This window comes from Lynx rufus, unplaced genomic scaffold (genome assembly GCF_022079265.1).
Source record: "Lynx rufus isolate CCGP_SWC_20201006 ecotype Redwood Valley unplaced genomic scaffold, mLynRuf1.p SCAF_5, whole genome shotgun sequence".
Taxonomy (NCBI): domain Eukaryota; kingdom Metazoa; phylum Chordata; class Mammalia; order Carnivora; family Felidae; genus Lynx; species Lynx rufus.
The window spans coordinates 83339166-83356422 of NW_025814867.1; the positions used below are offsets into that span (position 1 = coordinate 83339166).

Genomic DNA, 17257 nt, shown 5'->3' on the forward strand with positions numbered 1-17257 from the left:
AGTGTTACACCATGTCATTTCATCCTAAGTCTGGTTCCAGTCGTGACTATATGATAGTTGTCAGAGGACAGAGGCCAAGTGCTTCTTCCTGCACATCCAGAGGCCTGCTTCTTCCCCAGCATTCTGAGCAAGAGTCCTGAACGTGTCCCTCCCTGAGTGGAACAGCTTACCTCATAGGACTAATCCACAATAATTGTGGCCAGGGAAATGGTTATGTCGATTGATTTATACCAATCAGGATGCATATCTGGAGCTGGGGATGGGCTCATTTCTGAGAAGGACATAGATTATGTGGAGGGCAGGTAGATACTAGTAGGAAAACTGGGGAAAGGGACAAAGATACTAGTAGGAAAACTGGGTGTTCACTACATGGACATCTAGTCTGAAAGACAATAGCAAACCCAGGGCTATGTTTACTGAAAATCACCATTGGTATTACCAATAAGAAAATGGTTCCTCGATTACAAACGAACAACAGCAACAACAACGTTCCAAGGCCAATATGTTTATTATTTTGTGTTTGACTTAAGATGGCTGAATGATTTCATTTTCAGTTATAAGCATTACATTAATTCCCATGCAAAAACCCAAGACTGCATATGCCTGATTTCAATTGGCTAAAATCCAACTTGTGAGTCTGGACCTTTAAGATCAAATCCAAATTGTTGCTTGACCTTTCCAATAGTAGACATCATGGTCATCCTTTGAGATATCAGCTGGGCCCCTGACCTCTCAGACACCACAGTTTGCCATAAGTCCATACCAAAACAGGGAGCCAGTGACTTGTGGTATCTAAACCTGGCAAGTGATTTCATTCATGAAGATAAGACACCTCCACACAAAGCTACCACCCACAGATATGTCCTCGTTCCTGCTCTATAGAAAACCTGCTTTTGAACAGGCATGGTGTCTTCTATTCAGGGATTATAAATTCTTTCTGCCAGTTTTCCCCACAACTCCCAGTAGAAGCAAAGAGACTTTACATAAAAGCTTACCTCTATAACCCCAAAAGCAGTACATACAAAGACACCTACTCTATCAAGTATATTTTCCCCAGCTTCGGATGGTCACTTAGCAGGTGTAAAGCTTTACAAACTTCTCTCCGTAAGACAGGAACCAGGAATATCAAAGAGGGAAAAACAGGACCCCACAATTAAAGGAGAACGAAACAAATGCAAAGAATCATTCTATTGATCGAGAGAAATGGGTTAGATGAAAAAAAAAATGATAGCATTTCAACAGTGGATGTCAATGTCTATTGAAACACACACACTGGAACTCTGACAATGGCCAAGATTTCATTAGTGCAAATAACAATTATAATGGTATGTTCTTTAATAGGATTTAAATAAGGCTTCAAATAATTACACACGCTAAAACTACCATTTGGAAACCTTAATTCTGTTTGGAAAGTTGTCAAACACACCCTCCAAACCATCCAAAGTTCTGATCTGAGGACAATTACATTCAATGAAGTTGCTTCAAAACACAACTGGTAGCATTATCACTTTCAAAGTCTACATTGTTTGGTGAAAAGGGGGAAACTACTCCCGTCACTGGTCAAAGGGAATAAACCCAGCTAACATACCAGGTAGTTTCCAGGTTCAGATGATTCTCAAATATCTGTAGTGATGAAAGCTCATTAAAAAAAAATTAAATAAAAAGACAAAAAAAAACCCACAAAAAAACCCACAACAGAATCCTGAAGTGTCAGAAAGAGATCTGTTGCCCTATCCTCATTAACAAATTTGCACAAAGCATGAAACAGTAAAAAAGCAAGAGAATTCATGGGCATTTTCGTCTATGGCTCAAGTTCTCCTTAAAAAAACCAAAACCAAAAACCAATGTGACAATAACTACAAAAAATAAACAACAAAATCAGAGGCAGAATATGAAATAGTAATATACTGTTTCAGAGCCTGCACCGTCCTGCAGAACCAGGAAACTTAAAATGTGTTCTTAACAGATCCAATCTAGGCTGGATATGTAAAAAACGGAAAGTCAGCATCACAAACCACACTACACATGATGAGCGTTTGAGAACCAGAAAAAGGGGTGGGGGAGGGGGGAGGCAGCAAAACGCTCAGAAAAATTTATCATCAATTCTGAAATGGGGCCTTGTGACATCATCAGGGTTGATAAAGACAGAGATGGATTTCCCCGGGTTCTCAGTCACTAGCTGTTGCAGTTTTTTGGCCAAACGGTCATCAGGCTGGTTGGGGTCCCCTCCGTCGGACTGCGGGGAGGGGATGCTGGTGGTGCTGCCCCGCCTCTGGAGCTCCAGCGTCAGCCGGTTGGCCGCCTTGACGTGCTCGATGGCCGTGCGCAAGTGCTCCGCCGGGTCCGAGCGGACGGAGGAGAGCTTCCGCGCATGGAGCATGACGGTCTCCTCTGACAGGTGCTCCAGCATGTTGCACTGAGGGATGAAATAATTGGGGCACATCTTGTTGACTAGACAGTGTTGTAGGTCATCGATGAGGCCCAGCAAAAAGTGCGCTGCATAGTCTTCTTGGGCCAAGTAGTTGGCAGGAAGTCTGTCACAGGCCCAGAGCATCATGCTCCGCAGGTGATAGGGGCTGATAGCCTTGGGCCGGGACAGGAGTTTAATGATGATGGCTTTGCAGGCCTGGTAGGCCTGCATGAGGCTACTAGAGATGCACTTCTTCAGCTGTACCTCGCTCCTGGCAAAGGACAGCCGCCATTCATTGTCCTTCTTACCCTTGTATGAGCAAGCAGGCACCAAGTAAAACCCACTGATGACCTCTTCCTCAGTGATCTTCCCATCCCAAAAGTGGTTCTCCATGAGCCAGCTCTGGGCCACTGCAGGCCAGCCCTTGAAAGATACCACAGGGACGATATCATACAACATGCGACTGCTCCCCACTCCCAGAATGATGGAGATGATGGTCCCGTTCTTCTCTACCTTTTCCACCTTTGGCATTCCTCGCTGGGGTTTCTTCTGGATCTCCGAGAGGACAATGCTGATGGAGTCATAGAACCAGTCGGCCACTTTGGTTGGGGAGAAGAAGTAGTTGGTGGCACCGTTGATGTGATCCACGATGGTGCAGCAGTCTTTCCACTTACTGATTGTCCCCTCATCAAAGAGCCGGAGGCTCAGCCAAGAGTGGCACAAGGCTGAGTGGCGCATGTCGAGTGTCACAGGCTGATTACGGTCATGCAGCTTAAGGGCTGGCACCAGAAGAGTGAAGTCCATGTCGTAGTCTGTCCCCCGGGCATAGACATTCAGCTCATCTAAGTCCAGGTCCACCACGCCTTCCCGGACTCCCCCGGAGAGCAACAGGTACTCATTGGCCACTGGAAGTTTTTGGTCCAGCTTTTGCACCATTCCTAGAAAAGCAGAAAGAGAAAACACTATTACAGGAAGCACAGATACCAGACTCTTTGGCATCAATGTAGAACGTGCTGAGTTTCCAACACCCACTATTCGCTTCCGGTGCAAATTCAGATCTCAGGCTGCCACACGGACCCAGCCAGCAGTATTTTCTTTTTTCTCATACATGCGAGAATACATCCTTTACTGAGTGGGAGAATTACAGTAGGCTTTTCTCTTGTGGCAAGAGCAGTAACTTTTTCAATCATAAACAGGGGCCTTCCTTCCCCCCGTCATCACCATGGTCAGTAGCATAGCCATCCACTAGATCATCCAGACTGAAAACCTCAGTAAGCTTTAATCTTCATTGGCTTCTACAGCCAAATTTTGTCTATATAACCTCTGCAACATTTCTCATTCCTTCCCTGTTCCCCATCTTTGCTGTCATCATACAAAGCCAGGCTCTTTTGTCTCTTGCCAAAACAGCCTCCTCACCCCTAGGTTTGCCCTGCGTAAACATCCCTCTGTGCCAGTGATTCTCAGCGTGGGCTGTGGAGACTGAATGCGGACACTTTCAGGGGGTGGTGAGGTCATAGCTCTTTCCACAATAACACTAACACATCATTTGTCTTTTTTCACCGTGTTGACACCTGAACTGACGCTTGATGGTATGAAGTAAGTGGAGGGACAAACTGGTAGGCATTCGTGAAGACAGTGGCACTAAACCACACTGGCAGTCCTTGGACTCTTTACTGTACTAGCATTAAAAAAAAAAAAATTCAAGGGCGCCTGGGTGGCTCAGTCGGTTGAGCGTCCAACTTCAGCTCAAGTCATGATGTCCCAGTTCGTGACTTTGAGCCTCACGTCCAGCTCTGTGCTGACAGCTCAGAGCCTGGAACCTGCTTCAGATTCTGTGTCTCCCTCTCTCTCTCTCTGCCCTCCCCCACTTGCACTCTATCTCCCTCTCAAAAATAAACATTAAAAAAAGTTTTTTTAATGAAAAATGAATTAAAAAATTATTTAAAAAATTCAGTTTCACTCCAGAAAATCCCTAATGGAAAAGAAAAATGAAATGGGTTAACTTTATTAAATCCCAACTCTTGAATCACCTTTCTTTTTTTAATTTTTTTAATGTTTATTTATTTGTTTTGAGAGAGAGAAAGAAGGGGGCAGGGGCAGAGAGAGAGAGAGAGAGAGAGAGAATCCTAAGCAGGTTCCACACTGTCAGCACAGAGCCCAACACAGCATGGATCCTGACCTGAGCAGAAATCAAGAGTCAGACGCTTAACCAACTGGGGCCACCTGGGGCTGCCTCTCTAATGCTGTGTGACAAAATGGGAAGCAACCAGAATGCACTTCTGCCTCACACTGAAATACAAAAGCTGTCCTCAAGAAGAGGGTTCATGCTAGAGCTGTGGGCTAAGTCAGCTGCTTTGTTTGTGGAAGACCATTTTTACTTTAAAAAACCACGATAAACTACGGGCATTCAGACGTGGGTATCTGATAGGCATTTTCATTAAAAAATGAACCAAGTTAGCTTGTCTTCACAAAGACACACATAACAACTGAAATATTTATTACCAATGAAAAAAACCCAGGGTTTTCAAAAAACAAAACCCACACACACACTAAATTTTAGAAAACTCATGTCTTGCATCATGAGTTTAATATCTTCCCAAATGGTATGCTTTTCTAGTACAATTGTGTGGTGATATAAAAAAACGTGATTTTTGGATGCTAACGTGAGCTCTTTGAGAGAGAGGACTAGGTCTCCACTATGTGGTAGGCAGGCATTGGGCTCTGTACCCAGTGGGAATGGAACTGAAGGTATGACTAAATGACAAAGGAACAAAAAGATAGAATTAAAGGGACTGAACCCATTAATGGGATGAATTGTTTAAATAAAGACTAAATGTAAATGACTGTCCCATCCACATACAACCATGCCCTTCCTGCCAGCATCACTCTCTGTGACATAGGTAACAAATTTTCTCCAAAGATCGCAAAGAACTATCACAAACTACAATTCCATTATTCACTGCAATTACTTTGAATCAACATGGCCTATTATTAATAAGACAATCCAAATGCAAATAGATAAGCCTTGTATACATGCTTACGCTACCGTTTTATTTCAGAATTTAATACTCAAATGAAATAAAAATGTGCTCTCTTCTGTTCTTTAAGATCCTATTTTCCAAACCACATTAACCATGAAAAACTCTCATTTAGTGCCATTTCTGTACATATAAATAGGAATATAGCAAGCTACCACTTTTGTTTTTAAAAAATCCATAATTGGTCAGAAAGAATCCAGTATACCTGACTGGAGGCTGTTTCTCACACTCCTGCTGTCAGTGCTGTCCCTTAAGGACTGGCTGCCAAGAGCCAGCTCAACCAAAGTCATGTCCTGGACTTGGGGGGAGGATGGGGATACATATCAATCTGGGAATGCCCCGGTTCAGGATACTCTGAAAAACCATTCAAATCCAGAGTTCCCGGGGGTGGAGGTGGGGGGTCAGCTAAGGCAGACACTGTGGTCTTCAAAGACACCTGACTTCTCCCTCTGCCTGATCCTCCTTAGGGTCCCTCCCTTCCATGGTGGCTGATCCCAGGGGTGTTTCTTAATAAATATCCTAACTCCATTCCAGGGACTGGTTCCTAAGTAACCCAATGTAAGACATTACATACCAACCAAGCAAAAGCAGCCTTTGCTACAATGTCAGCATGGAAAATTTATCTTCCTTTTCCTTTTATTTTTTTAATGTTTATTTATTTATTTTGAGAGAGAGTGTGGGTGTGCACATGTGCAGGCGAGTGGGGCGGGCAGAGAGAGAGAGAGAGGGAGAGGGAGAGGGAGGGGGGAGAGGAAGAGAGGGGGAGAGGGAGAGGGAGAGGGAGAGGGAGAGGGAGAGGGAGAGGGAGAGGGAGAGGGAGAGGGAGAGGGAGAGGGAGAGGGAGAGGGAGAGGGAGAGAGAGAGGAAGAGAGAATTCCAAGCAGGCTCTGCGATGTCAGCACAGAGTCTGCTCACCAACCGTGAGATCATGACCTGAGCAGAAATAGAAATCAAGACTCAGAGGCTTAACTGACTGAGACACACAGGTGCCCCTATGTTCCTTTTAAAAGCCATTTTCAAAAACCAAGTTTAGTAACCAAGGATTAAAAGTTACCATTAACACCAAGACAAAGAAAGATTCATTTCTCAATTGTTAACCATGTTTCAGTATTAACCTCATCTTTATAATGTAACAAATGTCACCACCTCAAGTTTTAGCTACAGGATAAACAGGTAAGATTTGCTTCTCAGAATCTAGAACAGGTTGGGAGAATCATTTTCACTATTTTATGGGCTCACAGGTAGGCAGTTGCTTTCAAAGAGGGATATTTGATAATGAAATAATTTGCCATTATTTCAAATATTTTTAAATTGTAGCATGTGGAGTGCCATAAGTACCTGTAGGAGATATGTTGAAATATTATAATTAATAAATAAGAGCTGAACAAATTAGAAGTGGTATTATAATTTGGATGCCACATCACTGTTCCCTCTTAGGCATAAATGACTCAAAACTCTATACATTGTTTTCTGTCCTAAACAGGATGAAGCTGGCTTTGAGCATACTACCAAGGACCTGTCTAGACAACCAGAATAAGTTGTGCATTAACAGGCTGAGTATAATTTGTTTGCAAATGTGCCAGGTAAGAAAAAGCTAAATTGGGGCACCTGGGTGGCTCAATAGGTTAAGTGTCCGACTCTTGATTTTGGCTCAGGTCACGATCTCATGGTTTCCTGAGTTCAAGCACCGCATTGGGCTCCGTGCAGGCAGCATGGAGCCTGCTTGGGGTTCTCTTTCTCCCATTCTCTCTCTGCCCCTTCCCCACTTACACTATCTCTGTCTCTCTCAAAATAAATAAATAAAACTTAAAAAAGAAAGAAAGAAAAAGCTAAAATTCACTTCTGCCCTCTACTGGATTAAAGAAGTTTCAATACGTTGCCACTTGCTGGCATATACACTAAAACATTCCTGCCAGTAATAAAATGGTCTTTCCTCCCCAGTGTGGCTTATGCACCAGTTAAAATGCTGCCCCTCCTTTCAGGAGACATAAAACTATTTGTCTAAATTCTGTTTTCAGGAGTTAGGTTAATTTTGGACACTTAACTCTTTTAAAGGGCAGAGAGAACTTTAGCAGCAGAGAAAACATTGCTGAGGTTCATTTGCTAAGCTCCTAAAAGTTAGAAATACAGTCCCCAAGGCCAGTTGTTCCAGAAGCTAATCCCCTGTGGCACCTACATTTACATTTACCTGCCTGAGCCAATTAGTATGCAGTGTTACCTACCACTGATTTGGTAACACAGACTGGAGCCTGCCCCAGCATTCTACAAACTCAGATGCCCTCCTTGAAAACTTTCCTAGGCCAAGTTGAAATGAAAATGAGTTAGGGCGCCTGGGTGGCGCAGTCGGTTAAGCGTCCGACTTCAGCCAGGTCACGATCTCTCGGTCCGTGAGTTCGAGCCCCGCGTCAGGCTCTGGGCTGATGGCTCAGAGCCTGGAGCCTGTTTCCGATTCTGTGTCTCCCTCTCTCTCTGCCCCTCCCCCGTTCATGCTCTGTCTCTCTCTGTCCCAAAAATAAATAAACGTTAAAAAAAAAAAAAAAAGAAAGAAAATGAGCTGACATCAGCTATCATGGTAGATGGGTTGCCATGCAACTGAAATACAGCCAGGGGCTGGAGGGAAAAAGGCAGAGGAGAAAAAAAAATTCAACCCTATACTTTGGCCACGGACACCAGTTCTGACAAGTGCTTCTTTGAATTGATCCAAAGATTTCTGTGTAATTACAGGAGGGTGAGATCAAGTGACTGGCTGTTTAGCTATTAGCGAATTATCCAAAACCAAGAGTGAGAATAAAACGAAGATACACACAGAACGCTGAGCATGTCAGCAGGAGAGAGAGAGCGTATTCCCTTGGGTCGGTCTCCCGTTTTTCATGGAAGCATTGGCACATGTTTGCTCTTAAAAACACAAATTATAACTGCCACCCAGCCTCCCTTCCTGTAATTGATTCCTTGATTTTGCTTTATTCCGTAGTTTCTACTTAAGAAGACCTTAATTACTGGTGTAACTGGTAACTAAAGAGTTAACAGGGCAGCTAAGCCAGGCTGCAACTCTTTTACCCAAATCTGCTAGTTCTCAGGCATGCTGTCTGCTACCCTGTTTCTATGGCATAATATTCTTGCCTGACACCCAGTGATAACCAAGTGTTAATTCAGTTGTTTTGCAGAGACTCAAGATTTCATCAAAAAGCCATCCAAACCAGTCAGGACCCCTGGCCTCCTCTTTGAGAACAAGGAAAGGAAAATAACACTCCTCAGTAGCTTCTCTCCCCTTTATCCGGACCCTTTTCCACTTGTCTTTAGCAATCCTGGACCCTCTCCCTTGGGTAGGTAGATTTAAGGCTTGCCCCGCCTCCACCTCTTTGGCTGCCTCTTGAAGAAACCCTTTCCTTACTGCACACTCAGTGTCTCAGTGATTGGTTTTGCTATGCACTAGACAGATGGACTTGGGTTCTGTTAAACTGGGGCCTCAAGTTTAAGGAATGACTTCCATGTCATCCACTTAGTCCTTTGCTGATCCTCCATAGAATGTCAAGTGAAAATGGGACTCTGTCCCTGGCTCCCTCATATTCTCGTGAATGAAACTTGATCACACTCCAGTGACTTCATACTCCAAGCCATCATCGCTCAAGCATACGCTGCCAGATTGTTAACACCAGAACACAGGAACTGGGTATGGTTTCCAGCTTCACAGTGTCACTCCAGTAGATACGGGGGGGTGGGGCTCAAGGAGGTAATTTAATAAATGCTAAGTAGATAAGGTATTTGTGCAGATTCCATAAAAAACAAAACAAAGCTGTTACCCATGTTGAAGGGAGAAAGATATGTCAAAGAGGTCAAATGTTTATGTCTTATTTTTATAATAATTTTTTGAAGTTTATTTAGTTATTTTGACAGCGAGAGCGACAGTGAGAATGGGGGAGGGGCAGAGAGAGGGAGAGAAAATCCCAAGCAGGCTCCCTGTGCTGTCAGCACAGAGCCTGAAGCAGGGCTTGATCTCATGAACTGTGAGATCATGACCTGAGCCGAAATCAAGGATCGGATGCTCAACCGACCGAGCCATCCAGGTGCCCCAATTATGTCTTATTATTAAAGCTACAGAATTAGATCAGCTTTGTCTCTCTCTGTATCTTTGACTATGCATACAAAAGATTTCTACGTAAATTAAAAAAAGACCTGAGCATTTCAATAATATTCATTTCTAAAAAAGTGTTATCTTTTCTACCCAAACTCATGTGACACACCAATAACAGTGCCTCATGACAGTCAGTGACAGTTAATAGTAGGAAAGATACAGAATATAACGATGTTGACAAAATGCTTCTGTGATTCTGATACATCTCCTTGGGGAACCGTCTACTGGTTGTTAATACATAATAAAACCTTCCTATAAAAAATTGATTTACACTTCAAAGAAATAAATGTTTTTGTCAGGCTTACTTGACATTCTGAGAAACATTCTGAGAAGTAGGCTGGCCACCTTATTCCAAGAAAGGCACCAATCTGCAGGAGTTTTAATGATACCAGTTTGGGGAAGATTTTCTTCATTCGTGGCAAGAAATCATGGAGTCTCTCACCTTACAGAGGAGGTTCAGAAAGGAGAAATAACTCATTCAAGATCACACAGCCCAGGTGACAGATTAACAGCATTGTCTTATTTCCAGTTGTTGCAAAGGTCAGAATGGCATATATATACTGTTTTCCTTATGACAACAACTGAACTTGACATAAATGCAGAATGCTTGAAAGGAAAGTAGCAGGGGGTCTGAAGGTAAAGTGTCAACTTTGAGCTTTCATTGGTCAAAGCTGTAGTGTGGCCTTGGGCAAGCAGCAGAACATGTCTGAGCATCCACATTTATCATAAGGAAGAATAGAATCTTACCATAGATAGATCTAATATAAGATACCTATCACAGATCTAATCATAAATAGAATTTATCATAAGGAAGAATCTTGCAAGAAGCTATTACTATTCCAAAATAAATAGACTATAAGACACAGGAAATAGAGAAGTAAGACACGATTGGAACCTCCCAGCTTTTCAATAATCTGCTGAGTGGTCATTAATATTAATGGTTGTAACAATATATTCCATAATGCAAAGAGTCTGTTTTACTTGGCATAATTTCTGAGACAAGTGCATGTAATCTTATTTAAATCTTTTAAAAAACTGATTAACCCATGTATGGTAAAAACTAACTATATATGGTAATAGGACTGATTCAAAAGATGCCTCTTCAAAGGAGTCTCCCCTGATCTTCCCTTGTTTTGATACAAATATGTATGCAAGAGCACTGGACTAAGATAGCCTTGGGTTTAACTGTGGGTTTGCCATTTACTACTTAAATAACTCAGACAAGTTATTTAACCTCTTTATGTTTCCAATTCCTCATCTATTTAAAAAAAACCAACCAACCACATAACCACACTTACAGGGTCGATATGAAATGTCTAAGCACATAGTAGATATTTCATTAATTTTCCCCATATGTTCTTCCCTTTCTCCACTACCTGTAAAACTGGAATAGCAAACACCACCTATTCCATAGAGTTGTTCTGAAGATTTAACTAAGCCTGTCTAAGGCCTTTAGCACATGCAAGGCATATAAAACATATTAGGTGAAGGGAGATGGATAGAGTATTCTCTCCCTTAGCTGTGCTCAGACTGCTGCTGGCCCACGGGTGCCTCCTCTGCTGAAGGCCATCGTGTGGGATGGCACCCAGCTGGGCAAGCAGAGGGAAGACCTGATTCCAGCCCTTCCTTGTTCCTTTTGAACAAATGCCCTGCATTATAAATACCTGTACACCCCTATGGAGGGCCTTGGTCTGAGTTCTTACATTAGCACTTTCTATGCCTATTGAATAGCGGGCTGTACTCACGGCTTATTTTTCCCCCTAAATAAGATAACAATATAAAGCATTTGACACAGTAATTGGCAAAGAAGCTCAGCAAATTGTCACAGCCGATCGTCCATAAGCTCCTGCAGTCAGGTTTTATTACTACAGTGGCTAATACAGATCCTGGGATCAGAAGGCAACTGCTTGTTGAGTGTACCATTGTGTCAGTCAATGCCAGTACCCCAGTAACACATCCCAAGGATCATGGGATTTGCTACACAACATAATACGAAATACTGCCAGCATATATCTGTAAGATCATTGACTAATAATTCAAAAGTCAGAGTGAAAGGGGCTCCGGGTGGCTCAGCCAGTTAAGCATCCGATTCTTGATCTCAGCTCAGGTCTTGATCTCAGGGTCATGAGTTCAAGCCCCATGTTGGGCTCTGTGCTAGGCATAAAGCCTACTTGAAAAAAAAAAAAAAGGCAAAAGTCATAATGGAAAAAAAAGCGTAATTTTTAAATCAGTTTCTTTGTCACAGTCTACTATGCTATTCTGAACACAATGAGCATGAGTTAGGCCTGAAATCAAGTCTGATTCACCCATGAACAACATAATTAACCACTCTGGGCATCTGTTGGGGAATGAAGTTAGGGAATGACAACTAAAATTTAGTTGGTGGTCACAGGGATAAAATGAGAACAGGCACACCAAATAACTTAGCATGTGGTCTGGTACCTACTCGGCAGCCAATAAAGACAGAGATCTGAGAACATGCATACAGTACACATTATCAATATATTTTCCTCATCTCATAAGTCTTGCCCTTTCTTTTTTTTTCTTTTTAGTTCTTAGGACAGTTTAAAAAGTCATGGCTTTTGCCAATTAGAACTTCTTGGCAAGATTCAAAGGGGCATCTTATTAGCTCCACCTAGAAGCTTCCCATAGCCACAACAGGCCATGAAAGCTACATATTGTCAGTTTTACAAGGCATGTTCACTTTAGAAGGCTCATTCCTGAAAGATGAAAAAACAACAGCAAGTGGAAAGCAAGAATACTGCCAATATGGTATTAAATGGCTACCTGTGGACACCAACATATATCAGTGATGACCAGACCACCTTTCTCTGGATCTTCAGAAGAAGCGAGAAGTTTGTGATGGAGGCGTTTAGATCTAAGTCAGCTGTACCCCATTAGCCTCTGCCTGAGACTCAGATAAGTGTGGTTTGCATTGAAAGGCATTTGGGGATGTCTGTGCAACCACTTATCTTCTCTGAAACTGGAAAGCTGGGTTTGATTGGGGAATGGGGTTGTCTACATTTTAGAAGAGAAATAATATAGTAAGCTACATTCAGGAACTTGCAGAAATGGACGGAATTCAAAACTCAGGTTTAATTTGTTCATGCATGCAACACATAGTATTAGTGGCTCCTCTCAGCCAGTACTGTGCTAGGTGCCGAAGATACAAAGGTGAAGAGAAACACACAGCCCCAGTACATAACACTTATCATTTAGTGAGAAAGCCACATATAATTGTGTCAGTCAGGACAGATGCAGTTATGCTGAGTAACAAAGCTAAAGTCTCAGTAACTTAAAACAACAAAGTCTTGTTTTCATTCAGGCTGTATGACCATGAGGGGTTGGCTGGAGGCTCTTCTTTTCTTAAACCAGGACCCAGGCAGCTAGAGCAACCCTCATTTAGAACTTCACAGTTACTCACTGCAGGAAAAGAAAGCCCTGGAGGATCTCTTCAGCAGTTAAATGCTCTGGCCTGGAAGTGACAGATGTCATTCTCATTCATAAATCACTGGCCAAAACCAAACCAGTCACATGGTCTCACCCAACCCCCGGGAAGAAAGTACAATTCTACCTCCAGCTGAGAAGGTAGAGAGACAGAAATATTTGAAAAGGAGCATGAACAGCTCTCACACTAATCAAATAATCATACACTAATGAACATGTAATTATAAGCTGAGATAATAATACTGAAGGAAATGAATAAAGGTCCTAGCGAAAACACAGAAGAGGAAGTGGAGTGTGTATCATTTAGCCTGGAGAATAGAAAATTCAAGAAGGCCATGAGATCCACCTTTAAATATTTGATGAGTCACCCCGGTAAAGAAATGGGCTTTACCTATAGGATTCCAGTAAGTAGAAGGCATAGAGAGAAATATTCTGCCTGATCTGTCAGTGAAAGACCTGTCTTGTATCAGGTAGAATTTTCTAACAATGCTGCCAGTCGAGAGAGGGCATTTCCTGTCCCAAGAGATGATCAATCGTAATCTTTGGAGGTGCTGCGGCAGACTAAAAAGACAAATATGCGATGGAGTCTGAGTCTAGATGTCTCCCGAGGTGGCCGCTCATGACAAAAACCTACTACTGAAGACAGACAACTACACCGTAGACTCCTAAAGCCACCTCTGGCCATCCCATGGGGGGCCCAGAAACAGTAGCAGTAAGAAACCCAAGGGTACACCAGACTCAAATGCTGGATGCTGCTCTCTCATCAGGTTTACCCATCTTCATTTTTAATCTGCAGCCCAGCTGCGGTCACATCTGTAACTCTGCCAGTTTTAAAAGGAGAGAGAGAGCACAGTACTAGCAGTAACACACATAACAGCAAAAGGAGGGCTGACTTTCCACAGCACACTTTCAAGCTACGCACATCTCATGCCAAAGGCTGAGAAGGGCACGTTTATTGGCTGTACTGTGCATCAAGGCACAGGCGGAATGTTTTACTGTTACCTTATCCAAAGCTCTTGGCATTTTCAAGAACGTAAGACTGCCCTCATTTTATAGGTGAGGAAATCCCAATGAATATCAGTCAAGTAAATTGTTCATAGTCACAACAGCTGAGCCGAGATCCAAATTCAAATTGATTTCACACTCTCCCATGCTGCTTTCCAGCATTAAAAAGTTTCTTCTAAGAGAATAAACAACTTCATATCTTCAAGCCTTTGAAATTGCCATATACAACATTCTAGGAAATAGTGGAAGCTTATTTCCCCATGTAAAAATAAAACAAATTCTATTTTGGAATGAAATGATTTCTAAAACAGATGAACAGCTGATTTTAGGCATCCCTAAGGAATGAAGAATATGAGTAAAATAGTTGTGACACATAACTATGTATGCAGGCACGTGTATGTGTTGGATACTTAATTCTCAGACAATTTTCAGAGAACATTCCACAAGTTGTCTTAATCACAACAACACCCTTGGCATTCTTTTAGGACCCCACGACACACTCTTGAGAATGTTCACATCTATTTAGACGCATAGTCTAATTTACGTAGTTCAGTCTAAGAGCGAAGCCTTAATTTTAAAGTCAAATCCCCTAAATTTCTACTACTAAGGTGGGGAGACAGACTGGGGGTGGCTGAGAATGTCATTACCAAAGGAAATCGTAACCACAGAGCCATAAGCTCAGTTCCGAGTTCTGAAGCAGCAAAATCTTTCCTCTGTGGACATAGTATCTACTGTGGCAACATTTCTTCACTGAAAACCTAAGCTCAGACACACTGAAAACCATGGGGAAAGAAACATGAAGAATCCTGTGTCTTCTCTAAATACAGACTCCCCCACCCCACCCCCCCACCCCCTGCCCAAACAAAAACAAAACCAAGAAACCAACTGGTATCCATGAGCCTATGTGAAGAGCTATCCTTCCTGTGACCCAGCAGCCTAAGAAAGTATGAGACTATTGATTAAAACTGGACTTTATAGCTGTAGTCTACACTACACACTTAGAGTTGCTACATTACCTCAAAATGATCCCAATGTAAATAAAGACGGCTCCTCTAGAGGATTTTAAAATCATCATTGGCTAGCAATGAGCTTGTTTTAAAATTAGTTTACTCTGGAAAATTTCAAACGTAAACAAGAGTAGAGATAATAGTATAATGAATCCTTATTATTGTTATTGACTTCACCTTATTTTATTTTTTTTCTAATATGTATGAATATACAAGTAGGTGGTGCGTGTGTGTGTGTGTGTGTGTGTGTGTACACTCATGTGTATGTGTGTAGGAGATGATGTTGATGCCCTGCCATGTTCTTGCAGCTGAGGTAGGCAGTGTCCTGCAAGCCAGCAGTCTCCCTTCTCAAGGCCAATGAGTCTGCTCCTTTGTCTGGGGGCCGTCTCTGCTCTGGCACTACCAGGAAGTACAGGGGGTGCAATGCACAACAATGGACACCACTGGTGGCAATCCTCAACCAATGGGGGCAGGAATCGGTGAACCAATGCCCCAGCTTCCCCAGATCCTACTAGGACAATTCTGAAATGGGTTCTATACAACTTCCGAGAGGGTCTCACAAGATTAATGTGCTCATTAGCTCAATAACACTTCACTGGCTTTTCTCTCTTCTCTGTTTCAATTGCTCTACTCCCTTACTCCTGCTTCTTAGTACCACACCAAGGTAGTTCTTGTTTTGGGGACTGCACGTGCATGGGCATGTGCACACACGAGTGTGTGTGTGTGTGTGTGTGTGTGTGTGTGTTTGTGTGTGTGTGTGTAGCAATACTAGACAGGCACATCTCTAATAATTCTGGGTAAAATTATAACATGTCAGATTTATAAATGGCCATGAGACCAGAAGCACAATCCAATGATAATGAATTACTTGTTCTTTCCCACGATCAAGGTATAGATCTAGTATACGTGGCTTATAAAACTACATCTGAGCATAACTCCTAGAAAGAGTTCATCATCTTTCTTCGCTCAGCAAGCTTGTTTTCTGGTTCATTTACAGTTAGCACCTTGCCTATTAATTTATTCCTTTGCTGATATTCCAATTCTCATTTTCCAAAGGATATTCTAAAACCTCTTCCAATTCTAGAAAACTTTGGAGAGATGAAAACTTATATATTACTTTGAAATTGGCATTTCTTCCTCAAATTACAAAGAAAACAATAGGGAGTAGGTTTGAGGAGAAAAAGCCAGCTTCCCAGTTTACTGCAGGAACCAACCTTCAGAATGGAGCTTGTTCAAGTGCACCCGCCTTATTAATATGTAAAAGGTCAAACCAAATTCAAAAGCCAAAATCACATTTCTCTTTCAGCTTCCACCTGGGATTATTCTGCCTCTGTTCCTCTAAAATATATGGAAAAAATTGTGAATGATGTATTTAATCACTCCATTAGGTGACCTTTGCCCATACTTTCTTTAGCGTAGTGCTTAGGCCAATTATCAGTTATTTGTTGACCTGTCAAGTGTCCCTTTGTCGGATGATATGTGTATCCCCTAACCTAACACGACAAAAGTTCAACAGATGTCAGTTGAATGAATAAATAGATGGTATAGCGTAAAGATAAGAGTTTATGAGCATCTTCCAGGATGAATTGCCAGGGTGATAGATAAACTTACACAGATAGTGTCAATTTGACACTGTCATTTCCAGACCCAATGAAGAACTCCAGAGCCACTATATCTATAAGCAAAGGAATCACACTCCATCTACAGAAGAGAAGGAAAGGAGAAGCTATGACCCTGTTAATGAGCTGACCCTAAACTAACTATACGGTAACTACACAAAGGCATCTCGCACTCTCCAAGAATAATTTAACTCTAGGATATTTTCCAAAGCACCAATTTCTAGCCCACAATCATAGCCAGAGATTAGAAGAAAAGCTACTATGTAATTACAGTGTGATCTAAGATCAAAGTCTAATACCTGTGTGTGTGTGTGTGTGTGTGTGTGTGTGTGTGTGTGTTTTAATGATAAATGGTGCGTTTTTCCTTTAATGTGCAAGAACAGACCCTGCAGGTAAATGGATTCTGTCTTACTAAGCAGTTTCCAATCACTGCCAGGAGATGGCACCCACACCCCATTCATTTACCTAGCATTTATAGCTGGGAACCATAATCAAAGAATCCTAAAATGAAAGCTTTGGGGAAGCAGAGGCTTAGCAAAGCGGTAAGATTTGATAAGGCTATATTACAAGCAACCCTCCCGTGGGCAGTGGTAATTCAA

The 17257-nt window shown here is 42.2% G+C and overlaps 1 protein-coding gene across 1 annotated transcript in view; it reads right to left on the reverse strand.

Annotated features, from left to right (window-relative positions):
* Positions 1 to 1943: 1943 nt before the first annotated feature.
* Positions 1944 to 17257, reverse strand: part of MB21D2 (Mab-21 domain containing 2) — a 112608-nt gene continuing 97294 nt past the window's right edge. The window contains exon 2 of the mRNA XM_047099977.1: positions 1944 to 3348. Within this exon, the coding sequence (XP_046955933.1) occupies positions 2084 to 3348 (1265 nt within the window). The 3' untranslated portion in view covers positions 1944 to 2083. The remainder of the gene's footprint in view (positions 3349 to 17257) is intronic.